This window comes from Melozone crissalis, unplaced genomic scaffold, assembly GCF_028551555.1.
Source record: "Melozone crissalis strain CALT ecotype California unplaced genomic scaffold, PUWL_Pcris_2 ptg000016l_1, whole genome shotgun sequence".
Taxonomy (NCBI): domain Eukaryota; kingdom Metazoa; phylum Chordata; class Aves; order Passeriformes; family Passerellidae; genus Melozone; species Melozone crissalis.
Genome location: NW_026535794.1, coordinates 35,882,939 through 35,903,982, shown reverse-complemented (window position 1 = coordinate 35,903,982; position 21,044 = coordinate 35,882,939). Strand labels below are relative to the sequence as shown.

General features: G+C 36.5%; 1 protein-coding gene across 5 annotated transcripts in view; it reads left to right on the top strand.

The window, feature by feature from the left end:
• Positions 1–21,044, top strand: part of ANKRD28 (ankyrin repeat domain 28) — a 119,787-nt gene that overhangs the window by 56,363 nt on the left and 42,380 nt on the right. For all 5 annotated transcript variants that reach the window (XR_008482933.1, XM_054273271.1, XM_054273270.1 and 2 more), the window contains exon 3: positions 10,851–10,929. Coding sequence is in view for 4 of the 5 variants with exons in the window: in XM_054273271.1 (XP_054129246.1) it covers positions 10,851–10,929 (79 nt within the window). In the remaining variant the exon portion in view is untranslated. The remainder of the gene's footprint in view (positions 1–10,850; positions 10,930–21,044) is intronic.

Sequence of the window (21,044 nt, the reverse complement as noted above, 5' to 3'; positions counted from 1 at the left end):
AGACACAGCCCTTAAACAGGGCATTGCTGGGAAAAGCAAGATAGGATTTGAATTTACTGATTATTTGTAGCCATTTTCTGGATGAAAACCCTTTATGCATATGTAACATCCCTTTGAACAAGACAATTTTCTCCACTATGCAAGTTGTTGAAGCTATCTTACTGTGGAATATCCAATCAGCAAACATAATTTCCTTTGTCCAGTTTGGCCCTTGTACACAAGCTCTGCATGAGGTAGATGCATCTTTTAAGGTCCTTAAATTTTCTTTAATAAACGATGGATATACATCAAAAACAGTGAAAAGAAAGTGTTTCTCATTTGTTTGCTACATGATGTAGGGAGAGCTGACCCATAAATACCCAAGGAGGAGAACTCTTGTCTATTGTCAGTAGGATCTGAAAAAGCTCATACTGGTGTCAGGTATCAGGATAAAGAAACTGAAGACCTTTTTCAATGAGTTCTTGCTGAAGAGCATGCTCCAAAATTTCAGATACAATGTCTTGATTATGAAGTTTGAGGGGGTATTTTCTCAGGCCTATGATATCAGCCTGTACCCCTCTGTTTCCAAAACCAGTGGAATTCTGTTCTCTTTCCAATCTTTTGAAGTCCTACATTATTATTATCATTCTTCCTGATCATTAATGTAATTTCTGTTTGAATTTGTGTTAAGTACTAGTTATATACATATGTATATGTGTAATTATGGCAACTTATAAATAAATTACATGATGCTGACTTGCTGTCTCAAAGGAGTGCTCATATCTTGCCTTAGTTGTTGCAAGCTTTTCCTATAATGACAGTTATCTTCTAAGCTTTTCCTGTGTCCACTTAGCCTAAGAAATAGTGTACATAAGATACTTTGATCTAAGATAACCAGCAGGTTTAGAGGAGTTCTTATCCTCACTGTCAGAGGCTTTGTGTTGGGTTTCTTTTGTGATCAGTGTAGGGACTTCTCATTTTCCATTGTTGGGTGGAAGTTTTTTTGCTCTCATTTTACTTGTGTTTTTCAGAATACATTTTTCTTGCCTAACAATTAGCCTTTGGATTAGCATAGATTGTGTTGTATGCTGTTTGGAGTTCAGAATGGTGCAAAGGTCTCTTAAAAGGAGGGCTTTGCATATTCCAACTAGATGACCTAACTTCATGAAGCTTAACACACAGCAGGAAAACGTTTTGGCTTGCTGCAAGAAGAGGTGCTAACATTAAACATACAACCTGAGAAGCACATCTTTCCTGTCAGCAAGACAATGCAGTTAGTGGGACAAATATCTGTTTTCCATCGGTGCTTGTCATTTGAGCGCTTGCCTTTGCAGTGAAAAGGGCAGAAACCCCAGCTTTTCTGAACAAAAGTGTCAGTGGCCCGAACGTAATGTGCTGGCTTTAGACTGTGCTGGAGATGTGCATACCTTACCTAGTGTGGTGTGTGATCTTTCACTGGAGCATAAACAGAGCCTGGATTGTACTGATTTCACTCTTGGCATATTTTCTTATTTGTGTCCTCAAACATTACAGATGATGACACTGTAAGACGAGGCAGTGCCCCTGTTCCAGCCCACTCTGTGAGCACAGCCTGGGTTACATAATGTGCTCCACAGCACTGTACTCTCATTATGGAAAATCCATTGTTTTCTCATGTTGCTGCCTTTTTTTTTTTTTTTTCAGAAATAGTTTCAGAATTATTTATCATTTTTCTTACCAACAACTCCATTCTGTTTAAAAGCTGGGGTTTTTTTCTGTCATACCTACCAGGTAAATGTTTGCAAATCATATAACTGGCATTTGGGAAAGATAAAGGCAAGGGCAAGTATTTTCAATGATATATTATTGGTTTGGGAAATTTTGTGGGGGTTTTTTTTGGTGGTTGTTGTTGTTGGGGTTTTGTGTGGTTTTTTTTGTTGTTTTTTTTTTTTTAGTACAGCAGAGTTCTGAATTCTGTTGGGGTTAATGGATGAGTATTTTTTTAATTTTAGTAATTTTTTTTGCTCTCTCCCCTCACAGGGTTCTAGAATGCTAACAAATTGTCTTGGCCCTAAAAGTTGCCTTTTTTTTTTTTTTCTTCCTGAGTTAAAGGAAAGTACATCCAAACTGCCTCAGCTGCACAGTGAGATCAAGTTGCTCTTACCAAAGGGTACAGAATAGCTCTTTATTCATTCTATGTATTGGGCAAGAATTCAGTAACCTTTATTAGTGATAAATGGGACCAGTTCTTGATGTTGGAACTTTTCTTTGAAAGGGAGCAGCAGCTTGCAAAACCTGCTTAGTTATTCAGGTCCTTATCCAATATCCAAATGAATGCCTGAGTTTGCTCACAAGAAATCCTGGCCTTTCTAATTCAGCCAGAAACATTTATCTGTTGTGTAAAAATATTGTTGTGTCTACAAAACATGTAAAAATGTAGAAGCTTGTAAAAACCTGAGTTTAGCTTTTCTTTAGCTTGTTCCCTACACAAGTTCTAAAACCTGACCAGCAGAATTATGATAGCAATATTACAAAATCTGTGTGGAACACCAAGGTTAAAGGGTATGAGAAGATGAGTATTTCCAAAAAACACTCTGACTCAGTACTTTCAAGAAAGAATAATTGAAGACAAATGGTTTTGAGCTGAATTACTTGGAAGTAGAAAAATGCAGAGATGTTTAGTTGTTTCAAAATCTGCTTCTTGACATAATTGAAATACTTGACAGCAAGTCAAAAAGTCTTCTTGCTGTGGACCTCTTTAGTTGACACAAATAAAGATGCAATGTCTACCAGAACACCTCAAGCACTCCTGTTCTCATGTGTGAACAAGGAGTGCTCAAGTACTCAATCTCACTTTTCAAACATCTTCACCACATCAAAATAACTTGTTGGGGTTTTTACTGTATATATTTAAATGAGAATTTTTTACTCTCATGTTCTGAATGAGACATTAGCTGGCTGTAAGATCCAGCAATCATAATCTTAGATGAAGTTTGAAGCTTAATTGCTGTTCCTTGATCTAAGTGTGACTCACTTTCTTTTGTGTGTCTTTCTTTTGGGGCCACTCCTGTAAAAGGAACAGGGCTTCAAACAATTACACCTGAATGGTGTTTTGTACCTAATTTTTGTCATGTAAGACAGCATTTGAAGTTAATGAAAGATGCCTGGAATGGTGTTATTTAACAACATGAATTGTTCTGAGCTTTGGGTTCCTTTTTTACCAGTCTTTTTTGGTAGTGTAGTATCAACTTACATTTAAAATCTCACTTTGCTTAGTTTCTATGGACATTAAAATTTGAGATTCAATAAAAGTTAAACCAGCAAATTTTCTCCTGTCCTCTTCCTGTCAAGTTTTTCTGCTCTTTGCCAAAGTCAAAGACTAGATTGTCTTTTATACAAGAGTAGTTTTGGCATCTGATGTTTGCTCACATGACTTGAGCTCTAGATATTTTTTGTACAATTTTTATAAAAGGTATTTTCCAGTGTTATTTAAAAATACTAAAAAGATACAAATGGGCTATCTTATAGATATCAAATTATATTTTTTCTGTGCAAATAATTTTATGATTAAGATTGCTTTTAGTGTTTAGGCATTTTAGAAATGAACCAAACCTTCAATGTGCTTTTTGTTTATAAGTTTTTATATTGTGCATGAATTGTTTGCAGCGGTTCAGTAAGGATAGAGATTTTTATCAGTTTTAGGTTTATTATTTGCCTAGAATCATTAGCTGAATTGGAAGTAAATTATCTTCCAGGGATTTTAGTGCTGTTCTGTGAACTTGAGCCTAAATTCAGTCAGAAAAATTTTAAAAATGCCAAGAGGCATCATGCTAAACAAGGATGTTTCTGGAGCTACCAAGTATGTCTGTACAGCAAAGCCATTCAATGTGAGTTCTTTCTTGCCCCCTTCTTAGTGGGGATTCTCATTTGTGTGCATGCAGTGTGGAATGGTGTGCCAACAGATAATGTCATTCTGCTCTACTCTAGATAAAGGTAAAACTCAAATGTTTGACTTTTTCCTGTAAAACTTTAAATATAGGAAAGAAATTTGATTGCCTGGGATGTTTCAATAGTCAGAAAAGGAATAGACAGTTGTTTGGTTATGAAATGTATTATAGTTGGTTGGTTGGTAGTTGTTTTTATGGACTCTAAAACTCCAATTTGGCATAAATGATACTTTTCCCCCCCCTTAGTTTTTACCATGACAGATAACTTATTGTCCAGGAGAGGGAGGTTTCCAGATCAAAGTTCACTGTGTTGTTAAATTCATTAATTTTTCATGGTGGAAATGTGAATATATCGTGATAGTTTTTATAGCCAAATTTCTTAGCCAGTTATGACTGCCATAAGTATTGAAATCAGAATTGATCAGACTTTTTCATTGCTGTAGTTTTTAATGCCACTCTGCGTGGGTTTCCCCCATTTTGCTTGTCCTGTTCACCCAGACTCAAGTTAAACTTTTGTCTTGTTTCTGAAATATGCCCATATGCAAAATCTGACCATTTGCAGTTGCTGGGAGATTTTGATGTTTGGAGAATCAAGTTTTGAAGTGGAAAGTTAGTGTCTCCTTTGCAGTTATATAGCTAGTAGTAGTTTCTTCTAACATACTACAAGTATGGTGCTTCATGGTTGTTTGGTGGGTCAATGTAGATTCACTCAAAAATATCTTACAATGGGATTTTATTTTTTATTATTGCTCCTTGTGACAATTTAGAAAACTGTAACCCTGTACTCTTGAGGAACACAGGTGTTTAGAATGACTTATGTTCAGGTAAACTCTTGGTTTGACCTAAAATGGTGCTCTGGTAACATTTTTTCAGGCTACTTTGAAGTTCTCTTCTGATGTATCTTTTATTTTTTATTGTAACCTACAGATGCTATCCAGTTTTTTTAAGGCCTCCACAAACTCACAGTGCCACAAATGGTTGTCATAAGTAAAAGCTTTTGTGGTTTATTCCATGGTGTGCCAGTTTTTATTATTGTTGTTTTACTACTATCATTATCATTATTATCAGCTAGAAACAAGTGAAGAGCATGCACTATTAAACTGGTACTGAAGACCTTAGCTAGCAACAACAGTGGGGTTTGGCAGATTATGGCTGATGTGACCTTTGTTGCTAAAATCACTTCTTTTCTCCTACAGGATAAGGTCCCTCTCATCAATGGTCACTCTGTGTTAATGAGCAAGAGGGCAAAAATTCCTCCTCTTTTTTTGTGATTTTTTTTGAGTTCTAGATTTGTTCTGCCCTCCTAACAGCTGGCATGAAGAGGACATGTCCTGAAATGTAATGAGTAGTGATAAGGTCTTACTAGTGAAAGTTTAGTACTGGGCTTGCAAAAATGTTTCTTGCAAACGTGGTACAAGTGCTCATACAAATAGGAGCATGAAAATTAGTTCAAGAAATTAATGCAGTCAGTATGCCAAATCTAATAATTTCAACTAAAATGTACCTACTGTCTGGCTTCAAAGGGTACTTTGTGGTTAGCCATGTAATATGTATTGGTTTTGTGGTTACTGTCATAATTTCTTCATATTTTAAGCATGCAGGAGACCATTAGTGTTACATTAGCTTTCTCTATATATTGGACATGCATCCTTATTTTGAAATATGGGGAGAAAATAGAGGTCTGCTTCCAAAAATTATGTCAAACAAAATTAGTTAGAAATTGGTTGATTTTTGGCAATGCAAAGTTCTGAGAATTGACTAAAAATATAAGAAAAAATCCAAAGAAATAGCAGATGACTTACAGTTAAGGTAGGGTAGAGATACAGTAATAATTTCTCATGTATTTACAAGTTTTGAAAGTTTAGTACTTAATCTTGTTCTTCTAGTTTCAATTCAGTAATTTTCAAATGCTAGCTATGTGTTTCTAAGACACAGTTGTGATTGAACATACTTCTGAAGAGTTAGTCCTCATTTCTGGAATCAAGTACCTAAAGTAAACTTCTAAGTAGATTAAAGTTGGAATGTGAAAGCCAAGTATTTACATGTGGTTTTTTTTTTTTAATATAGGAACAAAAAAAAAATAGTTAGACAGCTATTCCACCTGAGGAAATGATTTTTCTAAAAACTGTAGCAAAATTTGTAACTAAAATTTGTTGTTTTAATGATTCCCAAGAGTAGCACTAGGACTTCACACAGTGATACTGGACGCTACCAAAGGATTGGAAATACTTTGTAATCATTCCTTAGACATTTTCAGTGAACTCGAGAGTTATACATCATCCTGGTTGAAAAGTCCTGTCTCTCTAAACTAGCTGAATAATACACTTAAGAGTTATATTTAAGCCCAGTTTCATTTAAAAGGAATGTTTGTTAAAGCTACTGCAGGGTATGTTGGAATTGAAACTTGTTCAAGATTTGTGATTGTGTATTTAGAGTTGATTTTTACCAGGAACAGATGGCACTAGAAGCAGACAGATGACAAGTCATACAGCACAAAACACCTATTGAAAGATATTTTGGAACTGTGATCATAAAATAATGAGAGTATATTAAAGTGTCATTGCAGAATTTGGTTTTGAAGAGCAGATAGCTAGAGAGGAGTTTTTATGAAGGGGGAAGTTGCATTCAGGCTATTTCAAGAAATGCTTTAATTCAAAGAATCCAGATCAGATGATGTTGAACTATTTGAAGGGCAAATTGAAGTTATATTCTAATGTACTCTTGGGAGAGTCATAGATTGGTTATGGCAGTCTTGTTGGATATGCATGGGATAAGAGATTTGCCTTAAAGGCATCTAGCTCCTTAAAACTCACTGTAATTGTATGTGGCTACTCTAAATCAATTACTGAGATATAGCCCAAACCAGGAATAAATTGTTTTATCTCAAAGGACACTTACTCAAAGGATACTTTAAAAAGAGGTAGGTTTGAAACCTACATCTTTAAATTAGCATAAATTTGTCCTTTGTAGAAGTTTTGATCCATAAAATAAGCAATGAAGCAATTAAAGCTTCTGGTTTTGGTCAAAAGAAACTGGTCAAAAGGTGGCATCACCATTGTTCTAGATTAGAGTTTATGAAGAAGCTCACAGTGTCAATGTCACTTTATTCCAGATTTGGTTTTGGCAGGGTCAAAAGGCCTTCTCCATTGCATTTCTCATATTGCTATTTTATGCAAACTTCTGTGTAGATGGAATGCATGGGAAACTCGATAAATGGAATTACTGGGAATGGCAGGATTATATATTTTTCACATAATGCAAAGGTACCTATGGATATGATGCTGGGGCTTTTGTGATGCAGAAGCATCATTCTGAAAACCGATTCCTTAAGATCTGAGCCCTTTTATTGCTTTTTAGTTTAATGACAGTACTGACCAATATCTGAAGTTAAACTTGAGAGTTTCCTTTTGGGAATATAATTTTCTTTGTTGTTTCCATGGGAAATAAGTTTTAAAAAGGTAAAAGTTCTCTTTCAACTGTGTAAAACCTGCCTAATACAATCAGTGTGATCTGTGTCCTCACTACCATTACAGCTGATTTAGAGTTGTAATAGTCCAGTTTGTCATGCAGATATTTGAACTGGAAAATGAAGGTGCCACAACACTGGCTTTTCTGTGTTGTAAATACTGCTGCAACACTGCAATACTTGGAATTAAATAGTACCATCAGTATTAGATTTTACATTCTGTGTAACAGTGACTATTATGAACAAAATCCCTTCTCTAATGAATTTTTTCTTTTAGTGTCATTTAAATTTATGAAATTAAAGGAAGAATATTAGGTCCAGTATTTATATTAGTGTTACAACACCAGTGGTGCAACATGTTGCCTTCCAAAGTTCCTTGTTAAGGCTGAAAGCTTTCTTAGTGTTATTTAAACTAGTCCTTTATATGCAGCAATTTGTATTTGCAGATGAAATTTGTTCATCAAATGATGACTTGCTTGAATAAAATGTAGTTGATTTGTTCAGAAGTACTTTAGTAGCATTTAAAATGCAGAATTCTCTTTAATTTTATTCAGATTTCATTTACGAAAATTAATTCATTAAATGTAAGTCTTGAGATGGAGCAAAATGAGGATTTTCCTTTAGTGGAAGTAAAAAACTTTATCATGAGAGATTGCTGAATGCAGCATTTCTGCTTTTTTTTGACAGGTTCTGAAAACCAGGTTTTTAAATACTAAACAAAAAACCTTTTGCACAGAGACATTAATTTTTTTTAAGTGTTTGGAAGCATCAAAAAAGTACCAGCTGTGAAACTAGAGGGGAAGGAAAGGCCAGGGTTTCTGTCAAAGCACCCTCAGCATGTGGAATATTTGTGGTCGGTAGATACCCTGGGGCTTGGGATTGTTGAAATTCCGATCTCTGGAGCTGACCCAGAAAGGGGCAAGCCCTGAGTGTCCCAGCAGTGCTGCCCTGGTGCTGCAGAGAGCAGGGACATGTCCAGCCTCCTGCCTAGATGTGCTCCCTGCTGCAGAACTGGGAGCTGGGCTTTGAGTGTTTGCAGTCTGTCAGATTAAGAGCAGCAAAACTGAAATATTTGTGTGGCTGGAAACTCACAGCTTGGAGTGGTGGATTGGAAATGTTGCTTGTATTTAAGCTGCTTTTATGTTTGTATCTTGGTGATTTCAGGATGGGTTTTCACTAATAGAGCTTGGATTTTTTTGGGAAGTATGTCTGAAATTAATCAGAAGTTTGGACCATGGATGCTTTGGGAAAATCTATTTGTGGCTTGGTGATGAGTGTAGTTGTAGATAAACCCCTCCCTTCTGTCCACTGTTTTATTGGAAGATTTCTGATTCATTCTGTCACATTGATTACTGGTATGACTTCTGTCACTGAGATGCTAAAAAACCACAAAAGAAAACAAAGTCACCCAGAACACAAGTGTGATGTACATTTTTATAGTAATGAGTTTTGCCCACTGAGTGGAGAATGCAGTTTTTCTTATGTTTCTGTGTAAATGCTCTCTCTACAGAAAAATGTGCTCATGGCCCATCTTATTTTCTCTAACTCTATGATGAAATTGCAGACAGAATACTATCATACTCATTCTTATGTGTTCCCTAATCTCTACTTTATAGACTTTTTTGCATTATCAAAAAGGCGTCAGTGCCAGCTACCTATAGGAGCTCTGTTTTCCATACTGAAGGAATAAAAACAGATTTTCATTGCTGGCTGGTCTTTACTGTCTTTCAGCTGGGGAAACAAGTTTAATATTTGTATTGCTTTACTTTTTTCTTCATTCTTCTGGTATTTTTCCTTTCCTTTTTTCTTGTTTGGTTTTGGGGGGAGGGGTGTTTGTTTGGGGTTTTTTGTTTGCATTTTTTGTTTTGTTTGTCTTATTTGTTTGGTTGTTTTTTTGGGGAGGGCGGTGTTTGGTTTTTCTCCTTTTTTTAAAGGGTTTTTTTTTTCAAGATATCAAGTCCTTAGTGCCAGGGGCCTATCTTTTTTTATCCTAGATGTGTAAGCTGCATTTGAGACATCCTGGCAAGAAATTGGTGAGGTATATGTGGTGTTAGTGATAAGTGTAGCATTGATTCCTTAGGGTGCATCAGTGTCAGGTTTGCACTGCTCAGTTTGGAATTTCTTGCATGTAATTCAGATATTGTGTTAGGAAACATTGCTAATATGGTGAACTGTGTAGCTTTAACTTTTTCTGAGCAGGGACTAGGCAGGGAGTGGGTTGTTTGGGGCAAGGGGTTGTGTGTGTGGTGATGTTTTTGTAGAGGGGGTGGTTTGAATGCTCTGAATTCTGAAGTTGCCTTTTATGTTTCAGAAGAATTTCTTGGGTCTCAGCTCCAGTTTTGCTCTCTAAGATCTTTCCTGCCATGAACTCTAATTTTATTCTTACATGGTGCTAGCTGTCAAGTCAGGGTTCACTAAATAAGGTTATTCTAGCAAGGGAGAAGATTGCTTTTCACAATAAAATGTCAATAGAAAATGTGTGTTAATTTTATGATAGTCGTGACACAACAGTAGAATTAATAGAAATGCCTTGCCACTTAAAATTTCTTGCTGAATATTATCCTGATCCCTCACCCCCAGTGTATGTGAAACTCTACTGAAAAGATCTAAGTAGAGCTTAGGCCAGAACCAGGACGCTGACTGATTATCTCTTTTCTGATTTCTCACCAGCCTTCCCTCAGAGAGCAAACTGGTTGGTTCTTGTTCATTTTTATCACTCACTGTGATGTGATCTTATTTTTCTGATTAAGCTGTAAACTGGTGCAGGGAAATTAGCACTGATCCTGAAAGAGTTACAAGATATTTTGTGTTTATCTTTCAAAAGAGGAACTTCATTGTTATATATTGTGCATGAATGAATAATATGTCTTACTGGTACCTTCAGAAGGACCTTAGATCAGCTTGAACTAATTAAAAGTACTGGGTGTTACTTGCAGAGTGGGTTTTTTGCAAAACAAATTTCACCTCTGTCTTCTCTTTACTTATTAATAGTAATTGAAACAGTTGAAATTGGATTCCACTATTTTTGCCCTTAAACACTGTAGCTTCTTTTCTGTTTTCTATTAAAATAGTAACTTCTGAAATTGCTTTAAACTTCACAAAGAAAATGTTTCTCACTAATTGTTGCATATGACAACAACACACTGGTTTTAACTGTGTGGGACAGACTTGAGTTCGTGTCTCTGGAGACAAGTGACTGGTGGTTTAGAACTGGTGGGTTAATCTGAAGATGTGATGAGCATCCTGTGTGTGTCAGGAAAACAGTGGTTGGCTATGTGGGTGTTAAGAGCTCCTTAGGGAGAAGCATGCTTGTCTTAGTAAGTTGGACTGATGTCTTTAGAGTAATTATATTTTTTTGAATATATAATGTACAGTATTTGAAAGATGAACTTTTATGCAGTGTTTTTTCATAACATACAAAATGCTAAACCATACTTTTTTATTTTAAATAAAACCTTTTTTCCCCCCTCTTACCACAGGATAATGAGAAAAGGACCCCTTTACATGCTGCTGCCTATCTGGGAGATGCAGAAATTATTGAACTACTTATTTTATCTGGTATGTTCTATTCCTGTTAATGGAAAACAAATAACTCTATGCACATCCAAGGAAGTATTTATGTACATCTTAGTCTGTGTAGTTTTTATTGAGATATTTAATGTACTAGAAATTATAGATGCTTGTACTGAAATTTTAGTTTCCAGATTTACTAGTGTTACAATACTGTGTATTTCTGTAATTCTGCTCTAAATTATTTCTTTGTAGAAAGCTTTCTCAGTTACAGCTATTTTTATTTGTAGCTTGATCAGCTTTCAATAGTTCAACACTATTTTAAAGAAGTAATAGTGCATATGGTACAGGTAGGTGTTAGCAGCATTTCTTTCATTCTGAAATGCCCTTCAGAAAAGCAATTACATTTGAACTTAAAGGTGCCATCCAGAGTTGGTTGTTTAATTTTAATTATTTTTGCCTGTTGGCTTGAATGCACAGAATATAATTAGAACCAGCTGAAAATGTTATAAATTATCTTTTTTTTCCTATTTATTTGTACTAATAAAAATTCCAAGTTCTGCAAAACAGTACACTTTGAGTTGTGGGTTTGGTTTTGTTCGTTTTTTTTTTAAGGGTAGAGAACCAAGAAACTAAACCAAAAACCTGAAGAACATCATGACAGAAGGACTGAATTGACTGACTTTGATCTTGGAGAGACCTACCCATTAAGTAGCTTGAGGCTGAGTTCCTAATACAGAGCTTCAAGCTTACATACAAAGATGAAAACTTGTAGCAGTCCCACAGAACTACTTTAATCTTCAGTCTGCTTAATTGCAGGCCTTACCTGTGCAAAGCTGGCTATTTCTACTGCCACCACCCCCCATCAACCCCTTTTACAAGTCCTGCTTGAAGGAAATACCACTTTTAGGGTTACAGGAGTCGCTTCCAGACCTTCAACTGAATTTGCTGGGCATAATTTAATTTGTTATAATTTTAGTATTATGTAATATTGTTGTTATATATATTATTTGTACTCTCTCTATATAAGTATATATACATATCATAAATATACATTATGTCATATTAATTAATATATCTATTGTATGGACATACTCTACAGTGACATTTTGTCCAGAAAAGTTCACTTTTGAAAAGGTGCAAGGTTTAAAAATCTAAAGAGGTGCCATTTTTCCCTATCAAGATGGAAGGCAAGTTCTGGTGGCTCTTGAAAATACATAGTGACCCCTTTCATCAACTAACAATGTTACAAATTTTGCAAAGTTGTAGTCAGCTACTTCTGAGAGGGAATAATCTGTCTGGTTTAATTGAACACAGTCCATTTACCAGATCAGTGATAGAACAAAATATCCCTTTCTTGGGTGAAAGGCTTATGGATGGAGGGGAATTCTAGTTCAGATGGGAATGAAACTAGATCCTGGCTGGGAGGGAGTGGAAGGAGAAGAAATATTAGTCCTGCTATTTGGGCATGTAGCCTGGGGTTAAGCATAAGGAAAAATGGAGAACAAAGAAGGGAGGTAAGAATTAGAACTGTACAAGTAGTGCAAAGCTGAGCAGCTGCATGAAGGAGAGGTTGTAGGTGCTGCAGTGTCTGCAGATTGTTCAGGGAGGATGTGAGACATTGATATGTCCCAGATAACATTTATTTAATGAAAATCAAGATTGGCTTACAACAAAACAATGCATTAGATAGTTGCAAATCAAAAGCTCTGAAAGCTGTGGTCAGTCCAACCTTGGTGTGCTCATGTGCTGTGCTGTGAAGTGCAGTTCCATGCTGTGCCTTGCTGGAAGGGCACAGCCTCCTCAAAGTCCCAGGGAGAGGCTGCACTGAGAGTGAACTGGGATGGTGCAGTGAGGGGTGCACAGGGAGGTGTGAGCTGTTGTGAGTGAAGAGAGGCATCAATTGCAGGGTGGAAGTGATGTCTGAGTGCTCAGGCTCTTCAGTTTGCAAGGCTGTGCTGTACTCAGGCACAAATCTGCAAGCAGCAGTTTTAGGCAAGCCTCTTTAATATTTAAAAAGTATTCATCAATTTAGTCTTCCTCATTTCTGAATGCTGGATTTGAAATCTTTGTGGTTGGTGAAGTATGAGCACTCAGCTGTATCAGAAGTGCTGAGGCAGCTGCTTCTCAGAGAAATCAGGTCTAAATGTATCAAAATGCACAAGCTTTGATTTGTCTTTTAGCTCTCTTAATTGAAAGGTGGGGAGCAGAGGTTGAGTGTATTTATCCTCTCCATTTCATAAAGATAAGGAAAATTCATCTGTTATGTTTCAGCTGGAAATCAAATCTCTCCTCTGAGGCAGATGTATAATGTTACATTTTGTCATAATAGATGAGCATTAGGGAGCAAATAAAGAACATCTGTTAATGCAGCAAGGCTTGAAAACTGTTTGTTGCATTGCAAGACCCCTTTTTTAAAATTGAGGAGAGTGGTTTGTTGAATAAATAGCATTTCTGTGCTACCATCTCCTCTGTGCAGTAAATTTGCATGCAAAAGTTGGGTTATGTGATTTCAACTGAGCTATTGTAACATACCTGTGCAAGGGATTAAATGAAGTGTAGACTACTTTCATCCTAATGTTTCTCACCTTGTGAAAGCTTGTCTTTGCAACTTTTAATGTCCTCTAACACAGCTTTGCTGGAATGCTACTAGGAGCCACTTTACAGTTTTCCTGCTGTGCAAACCATTCTACAAAGACTGTTTGCTTTGATGTTTTTATTCTTTTTTCAAACTAGACCTCAAAATTACTGAAGTCAGTATTAATCTTCCCACTGTTCGGTGGCTCATACTTGATTCTTTCTTATTATTCTCTATTCTTAAAGTGTTATTATAGAGTACTTACACATAAGTTTTTTAATTTGATTGGAATGTCTTTTTCATCCTGCTCCAGGGGATCTACACTGCTTTCAAATATGTATTGTGGATCACACATTGCAGTCACAATGTCTTTATATTACTTTGCTACAGACCTAAGTAACCCATATTGCACATCCTGAAAATATAACTGATCCAACCTTTTACAGACTTTTTTTGGAGTAAATTTTCAGTCTCAAGAGCATTATTACTTAGTTGTTGAATTCTTGAGATATTTTTCTACTAAATTTTAAGGTTACTCTGTGACCTTTCCTGTTATCTTTCAGCTGGACAAGGAATCTGAAGGTGATGCTTTGTGTACAGGCTCCAAACGTCAAAGAAAATTGCTTTACTGACTCCATTTTTGGCCTGGATGTTAAATTGCCTTTGTTTTTTTTTATTTTGAGACACTGAACATTAATAAACTTGTTCCCTGAGGATGTGAGTGTCTTAACAACAGTTTTTCATACCTCTGTGGTTTGTGGAAGTTTAAGATTTCAAATAATCTCTCACTTTTGGATTGTAGCTGGATAAGCAATTAGCATTCCCAGATTTGTTGTGTAGGGAGGTGACCAAGAGGAGGCATGAAGATTATTTGTAGTATCCAGAAGGATAGAACAGAAGTTTATATTTTAGTCACTTGAGAATCATAATTTTAGAAGCATTTTCCTTTTTGTATTACTCTGGGAAGAGTAGTAGCACTCCTCACAGTTGTATTTTTATGACCTGTGTACAGCTCTGCATCCTGGTGCACAAATACACCTGTCTACTTTGCATAATTGCCCTGACTTAAAGACTGTAAATTATGGCAAACTACTAAAAAGTAGAAAAGTACAGTAGTTAAGTCTTAATTAACTGAATGCCCAGCTTTTTGTTCTTTCCAAGAAGTCTTGATTAAAAAAATCAAACCCTTCTTTAAGTCTGGCATGTGAACTGTTCTGGAGAGGCTTCTTGCTTTATAAAAAAAATCATTCTTTCTAGCTGTCCTATGATTTTTAATCATCAAAGTCTACTGTGCCAGGAAGTGTCATGTGAAAAGCAGAACAAATTAGTGTGATCACTGAATGTATGCTTTTGATTACTAACTTTTTCCATTTATTTTCTAAAAATACCACTGAGATGATTATTGCTTTCACTGAAATCAATGTAATTCACAAAAATCAACATTTGAATTGTCTGTTATTTTCTTCTGAATAGATTTAGTTACTATATTGCATTGATACTTAAATACTAACACAACACATTGCTGTTTGCTTAACCCAACATTTTCTCTGCATGAAGCTCAGCGTTATGTGAGTGTGGTCAAACTCCATCTCATTAAGGTTTGGCAGCCCACGAGTTTTTGTTTCCTCTGGGTCAGGTGGAAAATATAAGAACCGTGCTGATGCTGGAAAACTGCCACTGTAGTCATAACAGATTTTGGAAGATAGTAAAGACCCTTCAGTGTCACAGCACTCTACCACCTCTGTTTCTTTCATCTCATTACAAATCTCTGCGAGTGTGAGAAACCCATGCCCTGACAGTCACATGGCTCAGCTGCTGGAAGGCTCTTGCTGCCTCAGTCCCAGCAGAGTGAAGCTCCCTTTGTTGGGATTGCAGATGTACCCACAGGCTGGGGCTGTTTCACAGGGGCCCCTTTGACACTGACTGTATCTTTCAGCCGCTTCCTCTTCTTTTGGCAGCGTTGTTGGCCGATGTTGTTCTTTTCCAAGCTGCCCTGACTTCCCCCTGGCAGCAGTAAAAGTTGGTTGCTGTGAAGAAAGTAGCTCTGGTGTCCTTTGAGAGAAAACATTAAGCTGACTCAGGAAAAGATAGAATTGTCAGTAGGTTGAGTCAGAGTACCTCATGTTGCTCCCTGAAGCTCAAGGGGGGAATGGCTGAGATGTGTCAGAAACTAAAATTCTGAAAGGAAATTGGCTTATATTGACAAATCAGTAAAGTCCAGGAAGGGTGGCTTTGACTTGATTCTTGTTTTCCTCCCTTTTCTGGCTAGTCTCCATGTGTATTTGTTTTGTGGGGTTGTTTTGGGGTTTGGAAATTATTTTTTTTTGTTGGTTTCTTAAGGAACAAAAATTAAAACTGTTCTTGAAGTCTTAGTCTCTCTGGACAAAAGATTCCAGACCTGTTCCTCTTGGACTTTTTCACTATTCTATAGATCTTCTGCTATGCATTTAGGTTTTAAATAGCAAGAAGCTTTCTCTCCATAAGGTCATTATTTTTGCAGGAATGATTTTCCAAGTATCCAAGTTTTCAATAGGAAATTACACTCCATTTCTATTATTGATTATTCCAATTCATATCTCAAATCTTATACTTTAAAAACTTCTTTATGTCCTCCTGACTGTTTGCATATTTTTCTGTGTAAGGAAAAGTTTTCATCTCTATCTGTTTATTCCTCAGTATGGTCTGCCATTTCTGCATGCCAGTTTAAGTGCTTCCAAGGTCATTGTCTCTAGACAAAAAAGTGGATCATTCAAAAGGAAGAATTTCTGAACCTATTACTAGCTATTAGGAAAATAATTAAATAGAATCTAATTACAGTAGGACAAGTGGTTACTTTCAGTGATTTATACCTGAGATCTTCCTAATTTCTCCAAAGATAATATCTAAAATTATTTCAATATACTAGTTTCTAAGACAAGGTTTGTTACTGTCTTAAATGCACTCTATAAAGATCTTTTACTCCTAAATAGACATTTCAGAGCTTCAAATACCAAACATTGGTGTCTGTATTGCATAACTGAATGAAAACACTTTTGCTTTCTTTGCTTATGTTATGATATTGCTCAGTCACTAGCACATCTTGTACAATAACAAAGGAAAATACCATCCTTGAGAGTCTAAAAATACAGACTGCAAACAAAACAGTGGAAGGCAATTGAGTACTTAAGTCAGTACTGTGAACAAAGATGAAAATGTCTTGTCTGTTCTGTTGTATTTCTTAATCTATTTCCAACTAGTTACGCATAAGTAATTCAGCCACTGCATTCATTAGTCTTCTGAGGACATTTCCAAATAGGAAGAGTTCTGGTGCAGAGGAGCTGTGGAGGAGTGTCACAGCCAGAGTTTTTGTGAGAGGAACACAGAGGTGGTGTGAGACAGGGCAGTGTAAGAGTTGTGTGGCAGTTTATGGGTGAAGGAAGAGATGCGTGGTTGTTCCTTGCAGCATTTCCTGCCCAGTCATTCCTTGTCTGTCTTTGTAAGAGATGGTTGAGATGCTAGATCTTGCTGGAATGTAAGGATATGGACCCCAAGAACTATGCAGAAAAATATGGACAGGAATTGGTGGCTAATAGCACATTTAAATGTGCAATTGCCACATGTGGGCTGGTAGAAATAAACCCTCCAGGATCATTCTGTAAATCAGTGCATGTATTCAATTAGAAGATTTGTCTCTTGAAACATAAATTTGCTAGAAGTAAGCATCACAAAGCTTTTTAGTACCCTCTGTACTTTATTTATTAAGTAAAATGTGTCTTTCTAATTGTCAGTCTTGCAAATACAACTTGGCAAGATGAGATGTAACGTTCGGGGACTAGGAAGAAAATTATGCAATACTTCTCTCTCATTACCACCCCACCTTTTGCAGAGCAAAAGTACTTGAATATTTGCCTAGATGTGTAAAGTTACTGGGCTGTACTAGCAAAATTAGTGGTGAAATGGTTGATTTTCTTTTAATGTTTAATGTTTTGGCTTAGTGCACCAACATGGAGTAATAATTCACTTCATTTGGAAGGTGCTGTTTTAGGGGAGGATCATTCACGTGATTGGTTCTTAAGTCCTATTTGTGTTCCAGCATTAAGATTGCTCTGACAAGCACCCTTATCCTTTTCCTGCAAACTCTGTGGCATTAAAAGAGTTGAAATTTTATAGTAAACAAATCAGAAGTTCTAATAAACATATCAAGACCAGGCCCTTGAAGTGTGTGAGATCCAAGGGACAGAGGCAGAGGGGGGAAGAACAGCAGTTTCTTAGGGTTGTTTTTTGTTTTGTTTCTTTTTGGTTTTCCACACAGGGAATTAAGATACACTGTACTGTGCTTTGAAAGAGCAAACTGCTCATAGCTGGCATTTGAAATGTGAGAAATACCCTGGTTAACATGTCAGCAGGTTGAGCTTCACAGGGATAATATTGCATTTGCAGTGCTGTGCAGTAGGTTATACACATACATGTGTTCAGACTCTCTTTAGGCCAAATGTGAAGCAATATCTTAAAGCAAAAGTTACTCAGTAGAGGTGTAACATTTGGTGTATTTTTTTGTAACATTTCTTTCAGTGGTCTGGATTAGAGCTTTACCTCAGATGGTGAAGGCTGTAAATTCCCTCACTGTTGCATGGTAGGACTGTGACAGGATTAGAGAGCCCGTGAAGGGTCAGGGAGGAGTAGTGACATTTTCCCCAAATCATGTGCTAGGCAGTAAAGAACAGCCTACAGGAGGATTATTGTGTCCTCAGATACAAGGCTGTTTGGAAAAGCTCCTTTATGAAATTTAAATTATTCTCAGCAGCATGGCTTCTTGGAGATGATTAAGGGCAAAGTATCTCTCAATTAATTTTAAAATGTTATTTTGTTTAATGTATCTAAAGCTGGCGATCTCCCAGTCCCCAAATTAATAATGCATATGTGGGTTTTGGTAGCACATTTATTCTGATTATTGCTTAAAAACTTTCTTTCAATGTAACAATTTTGCAACTTCTTTAAGAGTTTTTGTTATGGAAGGAAAAAACAAGCTTCGTGGTTCTTTCTTAAGTCCATCAAAGATTCAGATTTGTAATCAAAAGTCAACTTTAGCCTTTCCTATGTCAGAGAATCCACAATTTTTTGTGTATTTAAAAAGTTTACTTATTTTAGTATCTGTATTTTACACTGTTTCAATGTGCTAGACCTAGGCATCCTTGTTTCTTTGGGAGGAAGACCACTTATGGAATGAGGGGCAGGTATTTGCTATATTGATTTTCATTCTATTAAGAGGACCATGTTACTTTTAGATATCACTTCAGATTTCCTTAGACATTTCTCTGGCTAATGCTTTCTTAATGATTTTCTTTCTTACTTTCACATATTTTTTTTCTTTTAGTGATTAACTTATTGTTGTAAAAATCTTTTGTACAGTATCTGTTTGTATTTATTTCTGCTCTCTTCTGGTGTAGTTTTTAGGCTATGTGTTAGATTTACCAGAAATGTCAGTAAAATATGAACATTTTCACTGAGAGCTAGAGCTTAAGCAGCTGCTGGTTTTTAGAGTGGAAATGGGAATTTCTTCTCTTCTGAAGGGGGACTTTCCTTTTCCTATCTTGAGCTTCATTACCTGGATGGATCTGAGCTGACCCCAGGTCTTGCAAATGCATTTTCCTCAGGAAAATTAGGATAATTAGGATAGTAATTAATGGCTTAGTAACTCACTCAAGTTCTTTCAAATGCTTCAAAGACATTTGTATCCTAAAGTTAGAGATAGAAATCAGTTTGTGAAAGTCTTTATTTTTTGGTTGTTGGCTGCATGTGAAGTCAGGTTGAACTTGGAATATGATTTTGGCTCTTGTTTTTTGTCTCATCTGCTAAAAACAAAATGTGGCCATCAATTACCTGGAATATAATCACGAATTACAGATACTTTTGACATATATTGATTGCATTCTCACTTACCAATCATTACCTCATTATATTTGTGATGTCATTCATCACTTGCTGTCTTCTGGGAAGGATTGCCAAAAATCCTCAGGCATTTCTAGTGACTTTTAGAATACTCAGATTCTTTCTTTGCTTGAGTTCTATGCAAGACTTGATATAGTACAGTCTGCTGTGGCACATGATGTGTTGCAGTGCACCAATGGGTCCTTAGGATGTGTGACAAAAACAGATACTTGTGGTATCTCCTAAACTTTTGTTAGACTGTGGTGGTTTTCTTCAAATGGACTTGGACTTTCTTCCCTATTTACTAGTCTTATTTTTCAAAAATGTTTGCACTTAGGAAAATAGGACAGCATCCTATTCTGAAATTTAGATAAGGAAAGATGGAAATCCTGAAATAGTAGCCAGCAGTTAGATCTCAGTCTCTGTCCAGTGGATGGAAGACCTAGGATCAGACTGGAAGTTTGGATCCTGCATCAGCTTCCATGTTCTATTCTTATGACTGAAAGGGATGGCTTGATTAGAACCTCAAGAGAATTGACCTCAGATATTTGTATACACAGCCATGATTTTGTACACACTCCTGGGTTTCTTGATCAAATAGCCTGGGAGAGACTTTTTTGCTGGTGCAGATCTTGGATCAAAATACTCTGTCTCTCAGTTGAATATCCTGATTTGACCAGCAACCTTTTTGGCATCTTGTGTCTTACTGGCCTTTCACCTTTTTCTGTTCCTTGCATAGAAAAAACAGCAATTGGTTCTGACATACCAGAATTATGTTTAGCTTGAGATGTTAATCAGCACTGGTCACGTAGCATTAATGTTACTGTGTGATTCTTTCCAACAATATTTTGTAACTCTTTTTCTTAAAAAAGGAAGATTTTATCTAAGCTATCCCTGTAAAATATCAGAAGTTTCAAAATAAAGATGGGTAAGTTTCCAGTCAGGGTATAAATATCCTACAAGGTTCTGTATAAATTATTAATCTTAATCATTAGGTTTTCTTGTTTGTTGGAGTTCACAGGAAGTTAAGATGTAGTTCAGCTGCTTCCTTCAGGGAAAAGAAGTTCCCAAACCCTTCTTTCCTTTTATTATTAAGAAAAAAATTAAAATCCAAACCCAAGCTTGTGTCCCTTAGAGCTGTTTGTGCAGCTTTGTTTCCTGGGGCCAGGGAGGGCTGTTCCTTGAGTGTGCTTTCAGAAGTGTGGCTGGGAGTCCCTCTCATGAAGGGAGGACCAGGGGTGGTCTAGGTGACCTGCTGGAGTAGTGAAGATTTGTTCCTAAAGTAAGTCCCAGTAGAAGAATCATCCTCATTCCATATACCTGTCCATCAGACATGGCAATCACAAGGAAACTGTAGGTGTGGGGAGTAAATGCAGCCTCTTTCTACATTTTCACAGAGAATTTCAGCTATAATGGGAAACCATGAGATTTTTGTTGCTGTGTGAAGGCAAGGAGTTGATCCTTCTTAGGCAGCAGCCTTTTATGTGGCTTTGGAAGGGCAAAAGATTATAGAGGATGACCTGGTATAAAAATATGAGTATATTTTGATGTGGAAGAATATTATTGGTAGTGTTCAAAGAATTTTCTCAAAGGGTTGATTTCAGCTGGAGAAAATATTCCTTTTCATTTTTTTGCATAAAAAATGCAAAGAAATGCCTAGAAGAAGTAAATTCATTTT